The following is a 27,195-nucleotide window of genomic DNA, read 5'->3' on the forward strand; positions in this document are numbered from 1 at the left end:
TTTTACACGCAGACACGGCCACGTTAGGATGTTAAGCTTTTTATACAGTAATTTTCTTCGGTTCTTTAAAATCAAATTAATATAATTTTTTTAAATTAGCATTACGTTTTTTAAAGTTGGCTTTGTAATGGATTTGTGGTATATGGAGTTATGCTACATTTCCTTAAATCGTGTAAGTTTTTGTGATTCAGCATGTAAATAAAGTGTACTAGTGTTATTTTACTATTTTGTACTGGATAACCAGATGATAATTTAAGGAATTTAGTGGATTACCACGTAAACTTCGAAAACCTATTTTTTTATTTGAAATATAAAATGAATTTCTATTTTTTATTGCAGTCGTTAAAAAAGTGTGCTAGTGATTTAGCTGTTTTCTTTAGTTTTGTGTAAATTGAAAATGTGTTTTCCACGTGGGTGGTGCTACAAATCTGACAAATGTAGTCAATCTTGTTTTTTTTAATTAGATAATTTGACGAAAGTTTTCATTTGCATTTCTACGGTATTGGTTACTAAATTTGTGGCATATTACTGAGCTTTTGATTTCCATGTGGTTTGCTATTTTACCTGAAGAAAAAGAATATTTTCGTGCTTCTTATTCATCATGTCTTATTTTGATTTATTCCTTAAATCACAAGATTCTGGTAGAGGCGTAAAGATATTATTTTTTTGTAGTACTACATCTTCTATTTAATAAAAACAGTTTACGTTGATATATACAACAATAGTTTTGGTATAAATATACACATTGAACACGGATAACCAATTTGATTAGACTTTTCATAAATAAGACTGTTCATAAATTGAAATTAGTTACCTAAAAGTGTTATTTCTTGTTTTATTACAGAACATGATCATTAAATGTTTCTCGAACTTTTCTTGCTATGAAAGTGTGAAGAGTTAAAGTTAGTATGTGTTGTATTTGTGTTTTTTTGGGGGGGATATATACTGTCGAAGCAAGTACGTTGGCTTTGGGTTATACCTTACCAGACTCAGTTAACTAAGTTTTATTAATATTCATTATAGACAAACGTTGTCATTTAAATGCTATGAAGGTTGATTATCGCATAGTATTATTTCCGTAGATGGTATGGTGAGGAATTATGTGATTATTTATAGTTTAGTTTGATGTGGTGTTGATTCTGTGATTTTAAACTATAATTCATGGAAAGTTGTCTGTAATACTATATGATGTATGATATTTTCACCATTTATGGCAACGGTTTCTAATCCAGCGGAAAAAAGTTTTAGGCATTAATTATATTTCACGTCGTAGTTGTTATCTTAAGTAAACAATTAAATGATAAGTCTTTAATAGTCTTGTTGTAAGTGCCGCTCTTTCATGTACAGTCCACTTTTAATGATTACTATGAGTATTACTATCCGGCCGTAAATGACTATATTCTCGCTAAGATAGTAGAATGTTCAAAAGATAAGTAAATACCTAATAAGTTTTGATATTAACAATATATTAGGATTAACTTATTTTGAAAGGTATCTCTGTATTTTACTATTGTCGTCGTTCTAACATAATCGACGGAAATGAAAATAAATAAGATGAAGTCGTTGTCTGTTATGGGCATTAAAATTTTTCATACTTTTTTTCAACTTCAAAATAAAATTTAAATTTAAGGTCGTTCTGGCCTCCAAAAAATATGGCTTATTTTTGGCAATTCTATGTTTAATTGTGATCTTCTTTTATGTTAATTTTCATGTTTAGTAATTGTTTGTTATCATTGTGATTAAAATAATTTTGGGGGGACATTACATGGTTTTCCAATATCGCTGTTCTTGGTATACAATTTTTATATATTTGGAAAACCTTGTAGTGTCGCCCTACTAAAATTCGCAAGCTCTAGAAGATTATTCCTGAAGATAGACCACAAAGCAATTATTTAACACACGGCTAAAGAAGATATGATTTATTCTGCACAATATTTTTTTTATCTAATATTGGAATTGTTTATTTATTTCCAAAGAAGTTCTTTGTATCCGACATTATTTTAAAGGAAGGACACCTTCTTTACTAATATTTCATTCTTTAATGTGTTATTTCACTTTATGGAAGTTAAGTCCTTAAATAAAATTCCGACAGAAATTACAATTTTCGTTTTTTTTTATGGTTGTAAATTTTTCTTTTTCTTGTTATAATATTTGTAATTCCTTAATATTATCATCATGTTATTTCTGGTTATAATTGATATTTGTTTCTGTTTTTTTTTCAGGCGCTATTTGTATGTCATACTTTGACATTAATATTGTATTTTTTTTGTAACTGTTATAATTGTATACATCGTGATTTAAATGTATATGTTGTCTTTAAAAAATTATAAAACCAAATAAATAATTAAACTATAAAAGTAATTGCTAAGTAATTTATGAAAAAATAGCATGATTTGGTATATAAGCCAAATAAGCAATCATTATCATTGATTGCTTATAAGTAATTTATGAAAAAATAGCATGATTTGGTATATAAGCCAAATAAGCAATCATTTTCATTGATTGCTTGTAAGTAATCTATCAAAAAATTGCATGATTTGGTATATAAGCCAAATAAGCATTTATTGTGATTGATTACTTATAAGTAATTTATCAAAAAATTGCATGATTCGGTATATAAGCCAAATAAGCAATCATTTTCATTGATTGCTTGTAAATAATTTTATCAAAAAATTGTATGATTTAGTATATAAGCCAAATAAGCATTTATTGTGATTGATTGCTTATAAGTAATCTATCAAAAAATTGTATGATTTGGTATATAAGCCAAATAAGCATGTATTGTGATTGATTGCTTATAAGTAATATATCAAAAAATTACATGATTTGGTACATAAGCCAAATGAGCATTTATTGTGATTGATTGCTTATAAGTAATCTATCAATAAATTGCATGATTTGGTATATAAGCCAAATAAGCATTTATTGTGATTGATTACTTATAAGTAATTTATCAAAAAAATAGATGATTTTGTATATAAGCAAAATAAGCATTTATTGTGGTTGACTGCTTGTAAGTAATTTATGAAAAAATAGCATGATTTGGTATATAAGCCAAATAAGCAATCATTTTCATTGATTGCTTATAAGTAATTTATGAAAAAATTGCATAATTTGGTATATAAGCCAAATAAGCAATCATTTTCATTGATTGCTTGTAAGTTATTTATCAAAAAATTGCATGGTTAGGTATATAAGCCAAATAAGCAATAAATGTGATTGATTGATTATATGTAATATATCAAAAAATTGCATGATTTGGTACATAATCCAAATAAGCATTTATTGTGATTGATTACTTATAAGTAATCTATCAATAAATTGCATGATTTGGTATATAAGCCAAATAAGCATTTCTTTGTTTTATCAGCCCACATTTTAATTTTAATTATGATGAAACAAATTGAAAATAATTTCATGGGGTGCTAATAACACTTGTATAACACACTATTATGATTTTTATTTTAATATTTGCAGAAAATTGTCTGTAGTACAATACAATGCATAAATTTTCAGTATAGCTAAGAACCGGTTCTAATCCACCAGATATTAATTGGGTTTGAAGCCATACTGAAATAGATAATAATCGCATTGTATTATTAACAGCTTTCTGCAGTTATAAAAATGTAAAAGTTTAAGTTAATAATCAGTCTTTTCATAGAAAAATGGATATAAAACAAAAACATTTCTTTGTATGGCTGAGATCTGGTTCTATTCCAATGGATTAAAAAATTTACTAAACTTTCAAAGAAATTTAGAAAAGCACAGCTTTTGTAAAATTAAGGTTGGTCTGTATGTCCCTCCGAGATGGTTAACTATTTTCTTTAATTTAGGCATATTAGAATTGTCCTAACAATTTAAAACTTTGCATGATGATTTATATTACAGTTGGGTATGATATAGTAAGCATTACTATAATGTCAGTATGTCCATTTAAAACATATTCTAGTACTCTATATTCTTATTTTCCTAAAATTAGGAGTGTTGCTTTATGGATGTTGTCATCCTTGTCTGAGCTAGCAATCAACATTTTTGCTTATTTGGCTTTTATTCCAAATCATACTATTTTTTTTTATATATTACTTATAAGTAATCAATAAATATTTTGACTTATTTGGCTTACATGCCAAATCATGCTATTTTTTGTTAAATTACTTATGAGCAATCAATGAAAGGCTTTTAATAATTTGGCTTATATAAGCCAAATCTTCTCTTTTTTTCATAAACTGCTTACAGGAAGGAAGGGATTAATTATTACTCCTCCTCCTTTTTCTTCACTTCAACTTATATAAGCAAAATCATGCATTTTTAAAATAAATTACTTATAAGAAATCAATCCCAATAAATGTTTATTTGGCTTATATACCAAATCATGCAATTTTTTGATAAATTACTTATAAGCAATCAATCACATTTAATCCTTATTTGGCTTATATACCAAATCATGCTATTTTTTGATAAATTACTTATAAGCAATCAATGAAAATTTTCGCTTATTTGGCTTATATACCAAATCATGCCTTTTTTTGACAAACTATGATATGATATGATTTATTAGCAGTAAATTACAGATTAATTTTACAAATAATTTAATACATTTTAAATTACATCAATTTTTATAGATATATTTATTTACATTGACATAATTAGGGTAACTGTACTACAGGGCCTTTAAAGTCAATCTTGACTGTCCTTCGGCCCAATTTTCATTTAATTTTTAAAAAATATTTACAAGTTTCACAAATAATATAAAATAATACTAGCTATTTACAGGGTATGGCATTAAAGTAGCTTACTGGTTGCGATATTTAAATTATATTTATATTTTTCCACAGGGATAACACTTTCTCTCCCTGCATTGAAATGTTTTGTACTTTGATATACACTTATTTTTTACATATTTTTTAACAGCTTTGGATGAATTTAATAATCTTAGCTCACCTGCCCAAATTTTCGGGATTTTTACTGAAGGGAAAGTTTCATAGATTTTATAATTTGGCTTCTCTACTCTAAGACATTTTGATCTAGTATTTTGCAATGGTGTTAGAAAATTAAGCATACATTTGGGAAGTTTGTTTTCTAAATATTTAGAGACAAATTCAACTACATTTGCATCCCTTAGGTCAAAAATTTTAAGAATATCTAGTTTTCCCATCAGGGGCTCGGCATGCACATTGTACTTAGCATTTAAAACATTTCTTACAGCTTTCTTCTGTAGGTTATGAATTTTTGTGATATGCTCATCCTTTGCCGCCCCCCAAACAATTAAGCCATACTCTATGTGGGGCTTAGCAAGGCTGTTGTAAATTGTTTTTAAAGTAGTGGTTGGAAAGAGCTTTTTTGTTTGGGATAGGGCATAGACTGAGCTTGCTATTTTATTTTCTACATAGTTTATATGTTTGTCCCACTTTAGTTCATCATCTATAAGAACACCAACAAACTTGAAAAATTTAGTATTACAATCTCTGCCAATTCTTTCGATTTTTTCCCCTCCTATTTTCAATGTGCATAACTCTGGATCAAATGGCTTTTTATGTGGGCGAAAAATCATATATTTAGTTTTTGATACATTCAAGGCTAGTTTATTTGCTCTAAACCAATTTTTTGCTTTATCGAGTTCTAAATTAGAATCTGCAATTAAATCATTTAAGTTGTTGTTTGATTTGCTAAAAGTAGTATCATCAGCAAATAAATTTGTTAAAAAAGATGTTGCATTTGGTAAATCATTTATGTATAGAATGAATAAGAGGGGGCCTAAAATACTTCCCTGTGGAACCCCTGTTTGAATGATTTTTTTAGCTGAATTTACACCATTGATTGTAACAAACTGTTGCCGTCCTATTAAATAGTTTTCAAACCATTTCAATGTATTTTTAAAACCATAGTGTTCAAGTTTGCTTAAAAGAATTTTTATATTTAGGACATCAAAGGCTTTTGAAAGATCTAAGAAAATGTTTATTGTATATTCAGGGTTCTTTTTATTTAGATTTTCATAGATATGCTTAAGTAAATTTAATAAAGGCTGTGTTGTGTTATGATTAGGACGAAACCCATATTGATATTTATATATGATATTACAATCTGATAAAAATTTGATCATTTGTAATGCAACAACTTTTTCTAAAATTTTGCTAAATGCTGAAAGAATAGAAATTGGACGATAATTAGTAAACTTTTTTCTCTCCCCTGCTTTAAAAATAGGTACTACGCGAGCAATTTTGTAATTTTGTGGTATGAATCCTGTTTTTAATGATAAATTAAATAGGTATACTAACGGATCAATAATTTTATTTATAACTTCTTTGATAAGAAAGATTGAGATGTTATCCTCCCCACAACTCTTTTTGCTTTTAAGTTTATTTAGAGCATACAACAAGTTCTTTTTAGTTACAATACCAAAATTGAAATTAGTATCATTTTTCTCCCCAAGAAAGCTATGAAAATTAGATTCAGAATTTGGTATATTTTCTGCAATTTTAGACCCAATACTTGAAAAAAAGTCGTTGAAACCATCAGCTATTGACTTTGCCCCTGAATATGATTTTATGTCATCATAAAAGATGTTAGGTAGACTTTCCTTATGCTTTCTTCCATTTATAACTGAGTTTATAAGAGTCCAAGTTTTCTTAATATCATTTGATAATTCTAGAAATTTATTGTGATAATAATCTTTTTTTGCCTTCCTTAATTTATTTTGGTAAAGCCGATTTAAGTCCCTCCAATCGTTAAAATTAGTTTCATTAGGGCATTTTATGCGTTTTTTAAATAACTTATCTTTTTGTCTTCTGATAGAAAGTAGTTCTTGTGTCATCCATGGATTTTGGGGGTGTTTTTTTCGATTTTTTCTTCTGTTTGAGAAGGGAAAACTTTCATTAAATTCCTTTTCTATTTTATTCTGGAATGACTCAAAAGCTACTTCCGGCCTAATTTCATTCATAATACTGTCCCAATTTGATTTTGCTAATTTTTCTTTAAAAATATTAATATTTTTCTTAGACATACTTCTGACTTTATCTTCACTTATACCATCCCTTTCCTCCTTCCCCTCACATGTGTGTGCTAAAAAGACAGGTAAATGGTCTGTAATATGTTCTAATATTAACCCACTTTGAAAATTTAAATTTTGTTTGTTAGAAAATATATTGTCAATACAAGTGGCTGTGTTTTCACTTATTCTGGATGGTAAAGTTATAGTAGGCATAAAGGAATGGGTAAGCATCAATGATAAAAATCTATTTGTAGGGGCATGATTTAGATGTGATAAAACATTAATGTTGAAATCTCCAGAAATTAAAATTTCCTCTGCATTTTTAAATTCCTTACAGTCAAGCTTTTTGAGAATAAGTTCTAAGTCTTGTAGAAAGATATCAATGTTACTATTTGGTGGGCGATAAATGTTTCCTATTATTTTATATCTGCCGTTTTGTGTAAATACTTTAATAAACATGCTCTCAATAAACCCCTGTTTAAAGACATTTAAATCCCTTAATTCCTGAAAATTTAGTCCCTCCCTTATTAAGAATCCGACACCGCCCCCTTTTTTCCCCTCCCTCCCTTTGTATACTATAGTTTGATAATTGTGAATATTAACATCCTGACTATTTTTTATGGCCCATAATTCTTGAAGTGAAATAACAGAGAAACTAAATTTTTCATTTGCTAAATTTTTTAAAAGACTTTCTAGGCTTTTACAATTTTTTGTAAGACTTCTTATATTATATGATAATAAGGAGCAAATTTCTGTTTTTTCCTTATACAGATCATTAAATTCTTCCAAGCTGAAGTAAGAACATTTAAAAAGATTTTCATCTACAAAATTATCAATCATTTTCAATATGAGACCAATAAGCTAAGTTTAATGCTACGAGAATTAAAGAAAATATGAGAATCATAGTCCTGATTAATGTGTAAAGTTATATATACAGGCGAATTATTTCAGTTGACAGATATTTAATACTTTTAATAGTAAAGATAATTTTAACCATATTGATAGAAATAGAAAGTAAATGAAATGAACCTGAAAAAAATTGATTTAAAGCTATAAATATGAAGCAGTATTAATAAGATTTGAATGGCATTAAAAAAATATTTTCTCTGAAAGTGCAACTAACTTTTTAGTTTTTGATTTCTTCCTTTTTAACTTTTTTTACTAATTGATCTACCTCTATTTCAGTTAGGGTGCATTTGCTTTCGTCGTCTCCAAACTGCTTTGTGATGGGTTCCCAGGCACCGTCCCGCTTCACCTGCATGTAGATGGTCCCGTTCTGGTCTGAGCTGAAGTTGTTGATATCTCCATTTCTCTTGAGCTTCTTCAGGTGTTGAACCAGCATGCCCCTACGCTTTGTCAGATAGAAACAGATAAAAAAGTTGGGGAGTTTGATGTGTGCCTTTTCTTCTTTGGATTTAGCTTTTCTCCTTTCTTCTCCTTTTAGCCCACCTCGTTTTATGGCCTTGACCAGGCTGCTATAGGCACTATCATTGCAGCGGTTGTTGAATTTAACCAGAATAGAACCCGGCCCTTTTAGCCTGTGGCAGGCAGCTAGGTCGCTGTCTGGAATTTCAATGCCATAATGCTCTAGGATAAGTTCCTTGGAATGCTCTTGGATGGTTTTATTTTCTTTTTTCAGAGTCTCGTCCGATTTGATAATTGTCTGTAGATTTTTAGTTGGGATGTCTGGACTGTGCAGGATGACATTACTTTTAAGGTTTCTTTGCCAGAGAGTATCATTATCATCTTTCAGGCCTCTTATTTGTTGCTTTGTCTCTTCTTGTTCGTCTGGATGAAAGTCCTTCTCACGCTGCTCAAAGATGGTTTCAAGGGCACAAATGATTCCTTCAAAAGCTTGGTTGCCATTACTTATACTACTTATACTACTTATAAGAAATCAATGAAAATTATTGCTTATTTGGCTTATATACCAAACCATGCAATTTTTTGATGAATTTCTTATAGGCAATCAATGAAAATTATTGCTTATTTGGCTTATATACCAAACCATGCAATTTTTGATAAATTACTTATAGGCAATCAATCACAATAAATGCTTTTTTGGCTTATTTGCCAAATTTTGCAATTTTTGTTAATTGTCTTTTAAATTGTCATTTTAACAAGGATGACAACATCCATAAGTAGCGAAGCACAAAAAAATGTGGATGGGAATACGTAGTAGTAGTGTATAAATTAAAATCAAGAATAGATTTGTTGGAGAAAATAAACATGAAACCTTGTTTTATTTTGTATGATGAAAACGGTTAAAGCTACTAGATGTACATAACAATAGGAAAAAATATTTTGAAACTGGTAATGCAAAAAAGTTTTTAAATTGGACCAAAAATATCACAAAAATGCGGAAATATGTCAAACATATAAAAATAGCCAAAAACCTGCTAAAGGGCAGTTTTGCCTCCATTGTTTCTTTTCTTCAAACGCCAGAAATTTAATTTTAATATCTTTAACTGAAATTTTTTGAAAATTGGACCTTAAACACCAAAGATATGGGTATAAATGTGAAAAATGTAAAAATAGCCAAAAACCTGCAAAAAGGCAGTCTGACTGTCATTGTTGTTTTCTTTAAACAACAGGATATTTAATTTTGATATCTTTAACTGAAAAAAAAATCTAACTTAACCTCTCAAAAGCTACTGTGAAAATATGACTAATCGCCCCTTAAGAGGCGTTGACGTGAAAGGGACTATATCTCCCTGAGCAAAATCAAAAATCATTTTTAGGACCAAGATTATTTGTTATCGTAGCATTCCTAAATTAGCTTTTGGCTTATAAATTATAAGATTAATTACGGTTTTGTTGGTCCTGAAGGGCCGACGGCTTGGTCCAATGAAACTGGTATGAATATTAGGATTTTAATTTACTCTTCATAGAAAATGTCTATATTTGGATACAATACATGATTTAGCAGTATGTTTGGGAAATGGTTCTAATTCGGCGGATATTAATTGATTTTAAAGCAATACTGGAAAATCAAATAAATTACGGACTGAATGACGTGAGGCAATAAGTGAATCATAGAGTAGCTTTGCTTTTTATTCTTTCTTGGTTTGTATTTTTTTCCAGAGGGAGAGAGGAGACAATTGGCTGTTTATTTCAATAGTCTTCCAAGTTTTACAATAATGTTTTCTTATTCGATGGCTTTGGGGAGATTTACTGAATTTTGATTGGTTTATTAACCCTTAACAGTCGGGCCCCTTGCCGCACCTTTATCGGTCGGGATGGGGGGGGGGTCGTTCACTGCCCCCCTCTTATTATCTCAGTTCCTATTAAAGCTAGAGGGCTAAAAATTTTGGTGCAAGTCCCCTGTTTGATAATGAATTTCCGATCTTATGTAAGTCAAAGTCAATTTTCGCTTCCTTCACCCTTTTATTTAATAACCTTTGTTTTTAGGTCCTTTTTTACTTAAAAATTTCAAACGGCAGTAATTTTCTCATTATGGAAGCTAGAAGAACAATTTTTTGCAGAAAATATTTATCTTCATGTAAATTTTATATTAGAAATATCAAATATAAATTTCAGCAGCCGCAGCTGTATTTGTCAGCTGCAAGCCGCCGCAGTCGTCGGGAAACGGCGGCGAATCTTTATGAAATGTTATTACAATATGTAGAAATGTTATAAAAGCTTATGTTTAAAATTTGAAGTATCTAAGTCAAAAATTGCGGCCACAGGAGCATTTTCAAGATTTCTGGAGACCTGGAGGATCAGGACCTGCAGGATCAAACCTGGAACCTAATATTGACTTGAACACCTGTATTTCATATAAGGATGTACTACTAGAGGATATTTAGTATTTTGGCAAGATAAAATGCTTTGTTTAAGTCAAAAAATATTTTTGATCTTTACCTGGATGACCCTGCCATGTTCGCTGGCATCCTGTGCCCGCCAGGATGGAGATATTAAAAAAATTCCAACTCTCAGTTATGTGTCATACTCATGTTTAAAAAGTCACGCAGTTTGGGCTCTTTAAAAAACGGAGGGTGGGGTGGGGGAGCGCCCCCTCACCCTCTGACCGTTAAGGGTTAAGTTGAATGTATAAACGATTCAACCACTAATTTTAATCTACAGAAGGGATAACTTAGCATGTCATATTTAGGGATGTGCATCAATTTATCTGCCATTGTCTTATCTCTTTAGATCCCTGATAATTTTATTTGTTATTTTTGTTTAGTGAATGTTTTTTATTACAGGACAACAACATATAAAGTTTGAAGTTCCATGTATGTGTTGTAACACTTAATATAGGCCAACGTTACACTTATTCTGGAATGGATAGGACAATGGCAGATTTATTATTATACATTTTTACATAAAATATGAAATGGTTTGGCAAGGATAATTATTATTCCATCGTCCTTCTCCAAAATCCCAATGTTAATTAAATCTACAGACCTTTGAATCTTACTAATTAAGCTAGGTAAATGAAATTTAAAGTTGAAATCTATTTTTTTCCGTTTTAAAGAATAATAAGATAATTTCTCTAATTTAAATGAAAACAATCATTTTTTAATCTTTTGTCCTAATCCCCATATAAAAGTAACAGGATGTCTGCCTGTGTCCCTGTATGTCTCTATGTCTGTCTGCAGTGAAAAACTTTGCCAAAAGCTGAACAGATATTGTTTCCCTGTATGGTTCTTTAAATGTATCTTCTCATATGTCCTAGGAAGGTTTATTACCATTTCATAAGGTAACCAAATTTCTCAAAATATAAATAGTTCCTAGAAAAATTATTTCCCCCTCCCTAAGTTTTTTTTTTTACTTTTTCTTTTAAAACTAAATTTGGGGGAAGGTCAATTAACCCTTTTTTCCCACTTCAAATGCATCTAGTGGCCTCTAGGGGCGTATCTGCTGGTGTACAAAAGAGTGATGATTACAGGGGGCTTAGTTACACTTTGGGTACTTTGGGTACAAAGGTCACCTTTAAACGCTATTATTTACATCTTGATTGAGATGTATAAACTAGCAATGTCCAAACTTTTCCTCCAAAAATTAAGAATTAAAAAGTTAACGGACAGACAAACGGACAGACAGAAGGACAGGCAGACGGACAGACAGAAGGACAGACAGACAGACAGACAGAATGACAGACTAACAGATTGACAGACTTACAGACGGACGGACAACCAGATGGACAGACAGAAGGACAGACGGACAGAAAGACAGAAGGACAGACAGACGGACAAAAGGACAGGCAGACAGATGTACAGACAGACGGACAGAAAGACAGACAGACATACACACACACACACAGACAGACGGACAGATAGACGGACATAAATGCAAGCAGACAGACGGACATGCATAAGGACAGACAGACAGACAGACATACAGACAGACAAAAAGACAAACAGACAGACAGACAAAAAGACAAACAAACAAGACAGACAGACAGACAGACGAACAAACAAGACAGACAGACGGACAATCGGATGGACAGACAGACGGACATTTGGAATTACAGAGTAGCTTCGCTACTAAAAAGTATTAAAAACCACTTCAAATTTAAATTTATCTGGCCAAAAAAACAGTTATAGATATAAAAAATTTACGTTACATTAAATTGATTTGCCTTTATAAAAGTACTTCAGAGTTATTTTGATAAAACAACATTTTCTTATCCCCGAAGATCCCTGAATTAAAATATGTACAAAGATTCTTAACAAGTTAACTACTTCACATTATTCGTTGGCATAAAAGTTTTCGGTACTTTCATTGAAATTTTAACCACCAGGGATCTAAAGAGATAAGGCAATAGTTAATTGGACGTACATCCCCAATGACAATATACAAAAATACCCCTTCTGTAGTTTGCCATTACTGGTTGAAACGTTTGCACGCTATACCTAATGAATTTAACAATCAAAATTCAATAAAAGTCCCCAAAGTTGTTAAACCAACGATTAAGAATACATTATCATAAAACTTTGGGGACTAGTGTAATAAACAGCCTTATGTCCTGACTCTACCTGAAAACAACGCCAGCTCATCTTAAGAATATTGGTGCTTTCACCCAGACTACCATGTTGAGCACTGAAAATCCCTTTTTTTATGAGGTGGGGCCAGGTAGTTTTACAAATTTTCTCACAAATGAAAAGGTGACAGGAGTTATCAGTGCTCAACAAGTACTTTGTGTGAAAGCACAAAAATATTTCTACAAATAATCATAAGCTACATAAGACATAATCTGGTTTCTAAAAATTTAATGTAAAGTTTATTTTGTCAATTGTCTTTTCCCTTCCCATAACAAATCTATTTTAGATGCCAATTGTAAGTGTGTGTATAAGTGCGTGCGTGTGTGTCGTGCCAGTACAACATGGGTCAACACAGGTTGACCCAGGCTGTCGTGTCAGTTGGCCAAGGTTACTCCTGGTAGAAACATATGTATTTGTTAAAAATCTGTGCAATTTATTTTCTACAGTAAAAGTTATTTTTATTTATGAAAAATTCTCTTGTGAATTCTATATCTTTTACACAATACAATGCATTTCCAAACAATTCTAAATATTAAGTATTACTTTTAAGAAAGGTATTTAAATTGTAGGAAATCGTAATGTTATAAAAACCTACGCATCTTATTGAACCAATCTTTGTTGAAAAGAAACTGGGTATACAGTTCTGTTAATGAGGTAAGACTCTGTTTTTATTATAAAGTATATTTTATTACATTTATTTTAAAAAGTGAAATGAAATCAACAAAAAATGTATAGACATTAGATTTGATTAGTTACTTGTTGCATCGTATCATAGACAGCCTTCCGCGGATATCAAAACAAAACAAAATAAGAATATAAACTAAGCTGTTAGTAATACGATGCTATACACAGATCAGTATGGCTGAGAAACGGTTCTAATCCAGCGGATATTAATCGGTTTTTATACTGGAATAGTAATTTATCGTATTATAGTCAGCTTTCCGCAGATATCAAAATGAAAAGATTAAAACCAGTTTTTTTTAGTCCTAATTAGAGCCGAAGATCAGGACTAAGAAAACTGGTTTTAATTTTATTATTTTTATTTTAATATTCAATGAAAATATTCTGTAATACAATGCTTTACATAATTTTTCAGTATGGCGTAGAACCGGTTCTAATCCAACGGATAATAATCGGTTTCAAAGCCATACTGGAAAATGGATTATCAATTGATAAAAGCAAAGCTTTTATAATTGGTGTCGGTCCGTCCATTTGTGGAAAATTGTCTCTAAAGCGATGCTTTACATAATTTTGCAGTATTGCGTAGAACCGGTTCTAATCCAGCGGATAATAATCGGTTTCGAAGCCATACTGGAAAATGGATTATTATCAGAAAACTTGTTTTAATTTTATTTTTATTATTTTAATATTCAATGAAAATTTTCTGTAATACAATGCTTTACATAATTTTTCAGTATGGCGTAGAACCGGTTCTAATCCAGCGGATAATAATCGGTTTCGAAGCCATACTGGAAAATGGATTATTGATTGATAAAAGCAAGGCTTTTATAATTGAGGACGGTCCGTCCGTTTTTACGTCCATTGGTTAGATTTTTTTCGCTAATTTAAACTTGTTAGAATTGTCCTATCGATCTAAAACTATGCACTATAACACTATAATTAAGTAACAAAAATGTAAGTATGTCCTTAAACAGTATCATGCTTATTTCAGAGCTTCCTCGTTTCTTTGATATTTATCAGGGGTCCAATGGGATAAGACACTGGCCGATAAATTGATGTACATTTCTTATTATAATTTGCAAAAATTAGGACTTCTTCAGATTACAATTAATGGTTAATATGTTTGGGCTCTCAACTCAAGAAACCACCGAATCAAAATTTATTTAATGTTGTTAAGCCCATGAATAAGAAAACTAATTATAAAACTTTTGAGACAAGTGTCATAAACAGCCCAATGTCCCCATCCTTCCTGGATATTTATATTGTTGTGTCCCATGTTATTATATTAGTTAATAAAATTTTTCTTGGGAGGGTGGTGGTATCCTCCCTTAAACAGACAGAGACACACATAGATCCTGTTACTTTTTAAAAACAGTATATTATTCAAAAAATAATAATTATTTATCGCCTCGTATTATAGTTAGCTTTCCGCGGATATTAGATTGAAAAAATTAAAATATTAAAACCAGTTTTGTTAGTTCTGAATGGTTGAAGGACCTGGCTAAGAAAACGGATTTTAATTTCATGATATTTTGTTTTAATACTCGTGGAAAATTGTCTGTAATAAGTTGCTATACATGATTTTTTTCAGTATGGATTAGAACTGGTTATAATTTAGCGGATTTTAATTGGTTTTGAAGCCAAACTGGAAAAAATATTTTCGGTACTAGGCCATACTGAAAAATGTACAATCATAAGATTATAACCAGTTTTATTAGCCTTAGGAATCTCGGGGCTTACAAAACTTATTATTGTACATTTTTAAATTCGGGAAAATTGTTTATAATACGATACAACAAATAACTATTCCAGTATGACTCAGAATTTAATTAATATCCGCAGTTTAAAAACAGTTTCTGAGCAACTCTGAATAAAACAACACTGGAATTAATTTTGTAATAAAATTTTGTATCCTTGAAAATGCTTTTAAAACGATGTGATATATAATCCTTCACCAGGGAGGTGGGGGGCATTGGACTGTTAATTATAATGGTATCCAGAGTTTTATAAACACATTATTTTATTTGTTGTATGAATAGATTTTCAACAAATAACTTAAATCTTGAAGGAGTAATCTTGTTTATTATCATTAGGGAGTATTATAATTTATCAGGCATTGTCATATCCATTAAGATCCCTGTCCCTTACAGCTTAAAAATTATTATCTTTACGCTGCGGTGGATACAAGTTGTTGGTGAAATTCGTAAAATCTTAGTTATATGAAAATGAATAAAATTAATCTCCCTTCCAATAATTAATCATAAAAATTTTGACCAAGGGCTGTATATTAACTAACCTCTAAGTATCCTATCCCTCCTCGTAACATTGTAGCATGGTTAATAAAATTATCACGATTGAAATTATATTTTAACTAATGTTAATGCATTATTTATCTGCTATTGACCTCTCCCTCTACATTATATTTTATTGTTATCCAATACTATCAGATATCTGAAGGGATACAACAATGGACTAAAAATGCAGTTAGGACTCGAGACAAAATTCGTGCAATCAAAGATTTGGTTGTCTATTGGGTGTTACCTTACTTAATACACTGGGCGATTGAGCGCTTTACACTGCAATTTAAAACACAGAGTAGGTTCAAGGTGGCGTGGATAGGAATTGCACCCGAAGCGTCACCGAGCCCCTAGAGGTAATACTGGTATAAGGACAAGTATGTTCAAAAGAAGAACAGCATTATTTTACTATACTGAATTTAACATGGACAAATATAAATATAAGTAGAGCAGCAATATTATACAATAGTGATGTTTAAGTAATGTTGAAGTATATTCATAAATAGCGCAGCAAAATTATATTATGCTGTCCCTAGTAATCTCTCCTCGTGGAGTAAGCATGAAAAAAAGTAAATTGCTGACTTAATTGTGCCATTTTTGTGGTAAATTACTAATTTTAACATGTGCATTTATTTCCACAAGTTTGTGAGCAACATTATAATAATCTAAATTTAACAAGGACATTAGTAACGCAGCAACATTATTCCTTCTAATGTTAACAAGGACAGTAATATACATATTGAGCACAGCAACATTATACTATACTAATTTGAAACAAGGATAAGTATATTCATAAGTAGGGCAGCAACATTAAACTATTTAACAAAGTATCCTCATTCCTCTCCCCCTCTGTTTTTTAAAAACTTTCAAAATATATTTGGTTCTTACACAAATAAAATTTTTTTTATTACTCCCTTATCATTTCTATGGCATTGGGGTACCCAAAAATGTAGGTACCCAAAAGTTTTTCTATGTGTGTGTGTTTTAGTTATGCTGCAAATGATACAAGAATCTGTATAATTCAGTACCAAATTTTGCCCTGGATTGTTGGGCTTGTTTTTATAGCTTGTAAGCTCATTTATATGATTGGATCTACCTGTAAAATGTAAAAATTGAATTTTTGGACTTTACTTCTAGGGGCTAGTGGAACAAAAGAACCCCCAAAACACAAAAAATATAAGTTCTGAGCATATTTTTAAAGATATCAATCTTATTTTTTTAAAGAAAACCTTTTAGACATAACTTAACTAAGTAACCATTACAGATTTCATTTCAGGACTTCCTTTCTAGAGGCTAGTGGAGCAAAACACCCCCCTTAAACTATAAATATGAGTTCTGAGCTTATTTTTAGTAGCAAAGCGCTACTCTATAATTAGTAGTGAAGCTACTCTATTATTTGAAATGTCTATCTGTCTGTCCGTCCATCTGAGACAGAAAGGTGAAACATGATTTTTTCAACTCCTAAACCCTGAACCACTTCATTATGCATTTTACATTTTCTGTATATTTTGTCTATGGTAGTCCATAAGTGTACAGATTTACTGTACATTGTTTCTATTTGATAAAGCAACACATATGATAAAAGAAAAAGATTCTGTTTAAAGTAAAATGCTTATGTGTCAATGAAAAACTATATTTTTTTTTTACTGGTCTACTTCATTATGCAAATCCAAAGAAAATCAATGGAGAAACATTTATTATGCACTTTTCTCCTCTTTTAAAGATTGAATCTGATAAAATAACAATTTTTTAAGGGATTCATGCATTGATTATTATGAAAAACAGTATAAGGTAGAAATTAATGAATTTTCTAAATAAGAAATATTAGGAATAAAAAATTCAACCTTTATCACTTTAGAGGACAATTGCTGACCTCCAGTCTAATGGATGTAGCTTAATACATGTTAAAGATAAAAATTACCCTTAAAAGTATACTAAAATGTTTTTTAATGTATTAAAAAAATCAACTTTAAAATTTTGATTTTAAGGATGATGTCCTTTGAGATACTCCAGGTGATGGTGAGCTAAATGTTATCTAAGTACATGCCCATTACAACAACTTGTCTATTAACCTATGTACCATTTTTTGTAGTCATAGCAGCCTCCAATGGAGCCTCCTGACACATAATATAACCATTATCTAAAAACTACAATATTTACCTTATGAATTAGAGTAATTTAAATTGCAATTTTTTTCTATTTTAATACTGCATGGCTTGAGGCTGCTATGACTACAAAAATTGGACCATAGTGCCATGCACTCTGATAACTTTGGCTCACCATCACCACCAGTAAGAGCACCTTAAAGGCCACCATCCTCAAAATCAAGATTTTAAAATGGATTTTTTTAACACATGAAAAAACATTTTTGTATACTTTTGAGGGTAATTTATAACTTTAACAAGTATTTAGCTTCATCCATAAAACTGGGGCTCAGCAGCTGTCCTCTAAAGTGATAAGGGTCGAATTTCTTTTTTTCAAATATTTCTTATTTATAAAAATCATTAATTTCTACCTTATACTGTTTTTCATAATAATTAATGCATAAATTCCTTTAAAAAATTTTATTTTATGAGTTTCAATCTTTAAAAGAGGAGAAAATTGCAAAATAAATCTTTTCCCATTGATTTTCTTTGGATTTGCATAATGAAGGAAATCAGTAAAAAATCAAAAAATTTATTTTTTGATCAATACATAAGCATTTTACTTTAAACAGAATCTTTTTCTTTTATCATATGTGTTGCATTAACAAATAGAAACAATATACAGTAAATCTGTACACTTATGGACTATCATAGCAAAATATCCAGAAAAATGTAAATTGCATAATGAAGTGGTTCAGGGTTTATAAAAGATAAAGAGCTGAAATTTTTAGGGATAATTATGCTAACAATCTTCATATTTTCACCAAGTTTCATTAAGTTTTGCCAATTGTTTGGGGCGTTAGATTGATTCTTACATTTTCAAGGACTTCCAAGCTTTTTTTGAAAGGGGTGGTAATTTCCATTTCAGGTTGTAAATTCCCAAAACTTTTTACCTTGGGGCTAATTAACCCAAATATTAGACAAATGCTTTTAACTTAAAATTTTTTTTTTCATTACAATGTGTATAATAAAGGATTAATTTCAACATTTATTTCGCCCCCTTTTTGACATATATCTTTAGATCTCTGGTAAATTATGCTTTTGAAAATAAAAACTCTTTTGATGAAATTTTATTTTGTTTATATCTTTTTTGTTAATAAAGTTAGGATAATAAAAATATCATTAACCTTACAAGACTCAAAAAATGCTTTCAACTTAAAACTTAGTGTTTTATTACACTTTTATGTAAGCTTTATGCTAGTAACAAAAATAAAGAGATTTTTACCTTAATTTTGTTAAAAAAGTTGTTTCATGTAAAAAGTTACTTTTTCTTAAGTTACTTTTTCAAAATTTAGGCTCTTTTTTTTAAATATTTTCTTGTGGGGAAATGTAAAGAGATCAAGAACATATGCTACTATTTTTGATACACTAAGTAATATGGTTTTTAAACCCTAAAAAATACTTTTTGTGTGTCATGCTGTATTACATAGAAGCTTCACAATGATGTCATAGTTCCTGAATGCCAAATTTCATTGGGGGTGGGGGTTATCATACCTGTACACCCCTCTTAGACATCAGTGCACTTAATTGCTTGTTTTTATGTATAATAGCTTTAAATTTATTTTTTTGAATAAAAGTTTAACCCCAAATGATAAATACTGTATTGGATATTTTTCAGTTTATATTTTCTTGATTTTACTAGTATTTATTCATTCTAAATGTTAATAGTGATTCATGAATATTTATTGTAAAATATTAAAGAAACATATGTTAGAAAGAGTAGTTTTGTGTATTTCATATCAGTATATTAAGATATATTTTATTTTTGTAATTTTTCTCAGGAGTTCACTTCATTGGAGAACAGAGTTGATCAATCAATCAAAATATCATTAGAGTACATTAGAATCACTTCAAAGACAGATTGTCTCAGTCTGTGGTTAGAGTGGTTTTGCTGGAACTTTATAACACAACTTTAAATCAGAAACAGAAGATTGATTTATGCAGAAAACCAATGAATTTGATTTAAAAATCTTATTTGTATCAATTTAAAACAAATATTTTAAACATGAAAAGAATATAAATTTTTTGAATGTATTGTAATACTGTATAATATCATGTAGTTTAATATAATTTACAATATAGGTTCAATTTTGCCAATTTTTATTATGAAAGTAGGAAATTAATCACAAAAAAATGGCTTGCTTAAGTAAGGATTTTACAGCAAAAAATGGAAGATATAAATACGAAATTAATCCCAAAAATGGCTTATTTAAACTGTTTTTAACCTATTTTTAAAACATATATCAAAAATATACTATGACACTAGTAGAATTAAACTGCAGAGCCTAAATTTGAATTAAGTCCCCAATAAACTTTTTTGAGGGTATTTAAAAATTAATTTTACTGTTGCTGTGGTCTTTTTTGATCAGAGCAAAAGGTCTTTTTTTATTTGGGTAAAATTCGTAGCTTTTAGAGTGTTTTGCTTCATATATATAGTATTCTGGTATAGAGTAAAATTAGGCCTTTTGATTTCATCTAAATTAATTCATTAAAAACTTAATTCTTTACAATATATCAATGAATTAACTTTATCGTGCTTGTTTTCCATCACTTATTTAAAACACAAAAAAATTGGCTGTAAAGGGTTAAATAGTGAAAGATGACAACAAACGTTTACGCAATACAACAAATTTATTTGTCACATATACAAATATGATAAAATATAAGATTATTCAAACTTATTTTTTTAAATATTTTTAAAAAGCATGTATCTTTTATGTGTATAGTTTTCATTCTTTTCATTTTTATTAAATAAAAATTATTTAACTACATTGGAAATAAGACACTTTGTGAAAACACTCTTTTTTGAATTGTAAAAAACTGATATGAAACTAGCCTTGTAATTGGTTCAGACTTCAGAATAATATGTTTTATATTAATGTTAAATTTCTTCTATATAAATTATTGTTTTAGAAAAAAATTATTTGCATCGAACAGAGTAGAGTTTTTATTATTGTATTGATATAATCTGAATCACATCAAATTGTTCTGTGAGAAACAATTTAACCCCAAACTAAAAAATGCTTTTGCTTCCATCAAAATGATCACAGCAACATATAAAATTTATTTTTAAATCCCCCAAAAAAAGTTTATTGGGGACTTAATTCAAATTTGGGCTCTGCAGTCTGATTCTACTGGTGTCATAGTATATTTTTGATATATGATAAAAAAAATAGGTTAAAAACAGTTTAAGTAAGGAATTTGTAGCAAAAATGAAAGATATAAGTATGATATCAATCACAAAAATGGCTTGTTTAATTAAGGATTTTGTAGCAAAAATGGAAGATATAAGTAGGATATTAATCACAAAAATGGCTTATTTAAGTAAGGAATTTGTAGCAAAAATTGAAGATATAAGTAGGATATTAATTACAAAAATGGCTTATTTAAGTAAGGATTTTGTAGCAAAAATGGATGATTTAAGTAAGTAATCAACCCCAAAAATGGCTTATTTAAGTAAGGATTTTGCAACCAAAATGAATGATTTAAGTAAGTAATCAACCCCAAAAATGGCTTATTTAAGTAAGGATTTTGCAACAAAAATGGATGATTTAAGTAAGCAATCAACCCCAAAAATGGCTTATTTAAGTAAGGATTTTGCAACAATTGAAGATATAAGTAGGATATTAATTACAAAAATGGCTTATTTAAGTAAGGATTTTGTAGCAAAAATGGATGATTTAAGTAAGTAATCAACCCCAAAAATGGCTTATTTAAGTAAGGATTTTGTAGCAAAAATGGATGATTTAAGTAAGTAATTAACCTCAACCCCAAAAATGGCTTATTTAAGTAAGGAATTTGTAGCAAAAATGAAAGATATAAGTAGGATATTAATCACAAAAATGGCTTATTTAAGTAAGGAATTTGTAGCAAAAATTGAAGATATAAGTAGGATATTAATTACAAAAATGGCTTATTTAAGTAAGGATTTTGTAGCAAAAATGGATGATTTAAGTAAGTAATCAACCCCAAAAATGGCTTATTTAAGTAAGGATTTTGTAGCAAAAATGGATGATTTAAGTAAGTAATTAACCTCAAAAATGGCTTATTTAAGTAAGGATTTTGTAGCAAAAATGGATGATTTAAGTAAGCAATCAACCCCAAAAATGGCTTATTTAACCCTTAACGGTCAGAAGGGGGGGGGGGGGTGGGGGGGGGGGCGTTGAACGCCCCCCCATCCGGTTTTTTCTATCTCATTTTCTGTGTGTGAAAGACAAAGAGCCCAAACTGCGTGACTTTTTAAGTTTAGGTATGACACATAACCGAGAGTTGGAATTTTTTGAATATCTCCATCCTGGCGGGCACAGGATGCCAGCAAACCTCTATATTACTCATATTGAATACAGGTGTTCAAGTCAATTTCAGGTTCCAGGTATGATCCTGCAGGTCCTGATCCTCCAGGTCTCCAGAAATCGTTAAATGGCTCCTGTGGCCTCAATTTTTTACTTAGAAACTTCAAATTTAAAACTTAAGCTTTTCTTATATGTCTACATAACGTATTAAAATTTCATAAAGATCCGCCGCCGTTTTCCCGCCGACCGCCGACTGCGGCGGCTGGCAGCTGCCAAGTACAGCTGCGGCCGCTGTAATTTATATTTTGATATTTGAAATATAAAATTTACATAAAGATTAACATTTTCTGCAAAAAAAATTTTATTCTAGCTTTAAAAATTAAAAAATTACAGCCGTTTGAAATTTTTAAGTAAAAAAGGACCTAAAAACAAAGGTTGTTAAATAAAAGGGTGAAGGAAGCGAAAATTGACCTTGACTTACTTAAGGTCGGAAATTCATCATAACACAGGGGACTTACACAAAAATTTTTAGCCCTCTAGCTCTAATAGGAACTGAGATAACATGGGAGATACCCCCCCCCCCCCCCCCCCCCCGACTGATTAAGGTGCGGCAAGGGGCCCGACTGTTAAGGGTCAAGTAAGGATTTTGCAACAAAAATGGATGATTTAAGTAAGTAATAAACCCCAAAAATGGCTTATTTAAGTAAGGATTTGGTAGCAAAAATGGATGATTTAAGTAAGCAATCAACCCCAAAAATGGCTTATTTAAGTAAGGATTTTGCAACAAAAATGGATGTTTTAAGTATGTAATCAACCCCAAAAATGGCTTATTTAAGTAAGGGTTTTGCAGCAAAAATGGAGGATTTAAGTAAGCAATCAACCCCAAAAATGGCTTGTTTAATTAAGGATTTTGTAGCAAAAATGGAAGATATAAGTAGGACATTAATCACAAAAATGGCTTGTTTAAGTAAGGATTTTGTAGCAAAAATGGAAGATATAAGTAGGACATTAATCACAAAAATGGCTTGTTTAAGTAAGGATTTTGTAGCAAAAATGGAAGATATAAGTAAGCAATCAACTACAAATATAGCTGACAAGGGATTAAGTTTGAGGAAAAATAATCCGGATTAAAATCATTCTATATGTTGATGAGGTCTTAAAAGATATACCATGCACAAACCTATTTAATTTTCTTTAAATATCTTCTTAAAATTAAAGGATCTGGTTAGCTTACACTTATTAAAATATTACATGTCAGTTCTTAATTAACAAATATTTGATTACTTTTTAAAAGAGATAATGTTGGAATCTAAAATAATTTTCTTATATGCAGAGTAAAATAAATTAAATTTTAAAACTACCTTACCTGTTTTTTCATTCTTTTTTAACAGAAAGATTTTAGCTGATTCTAATAAGGTTTTAACTGTTACAAAATTCTTAATAAAGAAACCATCTAATAGTTCCTTTTTAATTATGACCAATTTCTTGTCATTTAGTTTTGAAAGAGTTTAGATTTGAAAGAGTTGCCAAAACTTAATTGATGCTTTTGACAAATTATTTTTTTCATCTGAATAATGAATTAATTACTATTTAATCTTTGATTCAGTTATCTAAAATGGAAAATTTTAATTTTGACCTCTGACTGAAAAGGATTGAAATGTTACCATATTTGTGCGGTATGTTTTATAATAGGCCTATTTCAACATACTGAATGATTTTATTATTTAATGATATATCATACTTTTAATTATACTTTAACTTTTGCCCCAAAAATAGCTATTTTTGAAATAAATTGTAATGCATATAAAACTGACTTTATCATTGTATGAAGATTGTCCAAAAGTGTTAGGGTCATGTTCATTGATTCATTTTTACATTCTTGTAACGATTATAGAGTTGCTTTGCTTTCTAAATTGTTCCTAACTATTACAGGAATCACCATGCAAAGTTTGAAATATATAGGACAATTCTAACATGCCTAAATTAACAAAAAAAAAGCTATTCATTACGGACGAACGTACGGATTGGCCCAAATTATAGAAAAGTTTGCTTTTAAAAAGTATTACATGCACAGTATCTTCTTGAACAGCTGGGAACATCAGGTAGCAGATACACAAAGAAACTACCACAGTTGGTCACTTTTCCAGGTTTGTTTGAGACACAGGTGTTGCCTTCGTCATAGCAAAGAGTGATATCCTTAGAGAGTCCAGTAGTTTCAGGAAGAGCAGATGGAGAGAATGCGCCAACATTGGTTCCACATCTACCAGAGCTAGGGACACTTGTTGCCAGTTTTGCTTAAATAACATTGGATTTAATCAATAGATGGTCAATACAACACAATATTTTAAACTTAAAGATGATTTCCTATTAATCTAGTAATATAAGATTCAATCTATTACTATAACGAACAAAAATTTTAATGGTACAATATCCTAAAATCTAGCTTTATCTTAAGAAATGCACAGTTTATGTACGCTTTCTATGTTATAATTTGACTAGTTTGTTCTTCCACTGTTTTCTTAGTCAAAATAGTTAATAAAGCTAATTTTGGACTTTAGAAAAGCAAAAAAAGTTTAAAGAAATGGATTATTGAGATTGGATGAGAAATTTTATGATCATACCTAAGCCTGTTGCTCCAAATCTGTACCATTTTAAATCTCCTTTCCAGTCCAAGCTCTTTTTTGTCCAACTTGGGGCAGTTGTAATATCACAATTGCCAGTTCCACCAGTCTTCGATGTTAATCTACTAGAGATATCAAGAACAGCATAACCATTAGTACCATCACCAGCTAGACATTCTGCAGGACCTATATTTATTTCAATACAATTTTCCATGTTTTATATATAACTCATTCCTATTTTGTGAAATAACTGATATAAAGCAAGAATTTAAAAAGAATGTCATTGTATATGCATATGAAGAATGTATGCTTAAAAAAATACTTGTAAACACCCAAATTATGGCTGTAGATATTCTTACTTGTTGTTAAAGGTGAAGTAGTAGTGGTTGTTGTTGTAGTGGTAGTTGTAGTTGTGGTTGTAGTAGTAGTTGTAGTAGTTGTAGGAGTAGTTGTAGTAATGGTTGTTGTAGTATTGTTTAAAACTTCCTCACCTGCAATGAAAAATACCATATGAAAAAATCTAATATAGTTTCTATTAAAGTTAGAACAAATTAGAAAAGAAGATGTTAAAATTTTTTAAAGATTTTCAATATTGCTTCAAAAACTATTAATATCTGGTGGATTAGAACCAGTTCTCAGCCATTATGTGTAGCATTCTGTGAGAACCAGGCAGACCTGCTATTGGGTAGAAACTGTACACATTTTGGTATGAAAAGCCTTATTTTTTTGTTTCCAATAAAAAAGTCGGCTATAAACAGTAGAATTTCTTAATTAACCCATTAGTGCCGAACCGGGTTTTAAAACCCGGTGCCAGAAAATGTAAAAAAACCGGTTTTCGGCTTCATAATTGCATCATTCTCAGTATGAATCCCCCCTCTACTACCCTGGCTTTCATTTCCCCCTGGAGCAGGTAGTTTTGCTTACTTCCGTTTGCCGGTATAGATCAACAAAGTTTGAAAATCATGAAAATTCAAAATACCCCATCTAACTTTTTTGTTTTTATAGTAAAGTCGCTGATTTTTTTCGTTAAATCTAAAGTTTATTGACAAGTACATCTATTTGTGAATTCGTTTTATTTAAATTATTATTTTTTATATGATTTTTTAATCGTTTTTTTACGCCCTATATAGGCCCGGTTCGGCATTTCCATTTTGAGTCTGAAATTTTTATTACCCGGTTTCACTAATAGATCTTTTTTGACAACAACAACAAAACAGGGTTTTTTTACCCGAAATCGCCGGCTAAACACGAAATTTGAAATAAATCGCTTCGTATTATACTTGTAGCTCTTTAGATTACATGAGGTTGTGTAGTTTTCAATTACGGATCGTATCAAAGTTCTAAAAAGTGTTCATCTCACTTTTGGCGTTCAAAAATTACATTTTTCGATTTTTGGTCAAAATAACCGGGTTTATACAGGTCAACCGGGTTTTAAAACTGGGGGAAAGCACCAAAAACGGGTGTTAATGCCTGGTTGGTATTTATGGCCAAGCCGAACCGGATTTTTTTGCAACTTTCCTGTGCACGCCACTAGAGCAAAACAAAAAAATACAAATTCCGTTTTGACCATTATAAAGCTTCCCTGAAACTTACAGCTCGATCGGCCAATAAAAGTGGCGTTCGGCACTAATGGGTTAAAACCCATAGATCAATTACTATCAATAGTTTTCAAATTTAGTGAGAGATTGATGTTAGTAACACTACTCTTTAGTTTTATTATAGATTTTTATACAATTTAAAAAAATAGAAAAAAATAGGGGAAAAACTATCAAACTTAAATAATAAAAACGAGTCTAATCCCTTTCCATTTTTATAAGTGCAATTTTAATTTTGAAATTAATTTTAAAAAGTGCTTTCAGCATGAAATAAATTTCTTGGATACATCTTTATATAAGTTTTATAAAAAGTATTGAAACTGTGAAGAAAACACGTCATTTCACTTTAAAAAAGCATTTTTCTTAAAAAGTTACTTTTTCCTTAGCCACTTTTTCAAAACTTTAGCTCTAAAAATCTCAGCTGTTAATTGATGTAAAAAAAATTATTTTTATATCTACTTATGTGGTAATCTATAGAGAGCAAGGACATATACATTTTTTAATAATTCATTGAGAAATATGGGCTGCAGATGCTAAAAAATACTTTTTTGAGGGTCAATCTGTAGAAAATGCATCCTCACATCCTG

The 27,195-nt window shown here is 30.1% G+C and overlaps 1 protein-coding gene across 2 annotated transcripts in view; it reads right to left on the reverse strand.

Annotated features, from left to right (window-relative positions):
• The window catches only part of LOC145306763 (uncharacterized), a 74,434-nt gene that overhangs the window by 22,081 nt on the left and 25,158 nt on the right, over nucleotides 1-27,195 (reverse strand). For both annotated transcript variants that reach the window (XM_080149058.1, XM_080149059.1), the window contains exons 6-8: nucleotides 25,373-25,504; nucleotides 25,014-25,199; nucleotides 24,459-24,686 (exon numbers count right to left, since the gene is read on the reverse strand). In XM_080149058.1, the coding sequence (XP_080005184.1) occupies nucleotides 24,459-24,686; nucleotides 25,014-25,199; nucleotides 25,373-25,504 (546 nt within the window). The remainder of the gene's footprint in view (nucleotides 1-24,458; nucleotides 24,687-25,013; nucleotides 25,200-25,372; nucleotides 25,505-27,195) is intronic.

This window comes from Acartia tonsa, chromosome 15 (assembly GCF_053477335.1).
Source record: "Acartia tonsa isolate MP-2025a chromosome 15, ASM5347733v1, whole genome shotgun sequence".
NCBI classification, from domain to species: Eukaryota; Metazoa; Arthropoda; class Copepoda; order Calanoida; family Acartiidae; genus Acartia; species Acartia tonsa.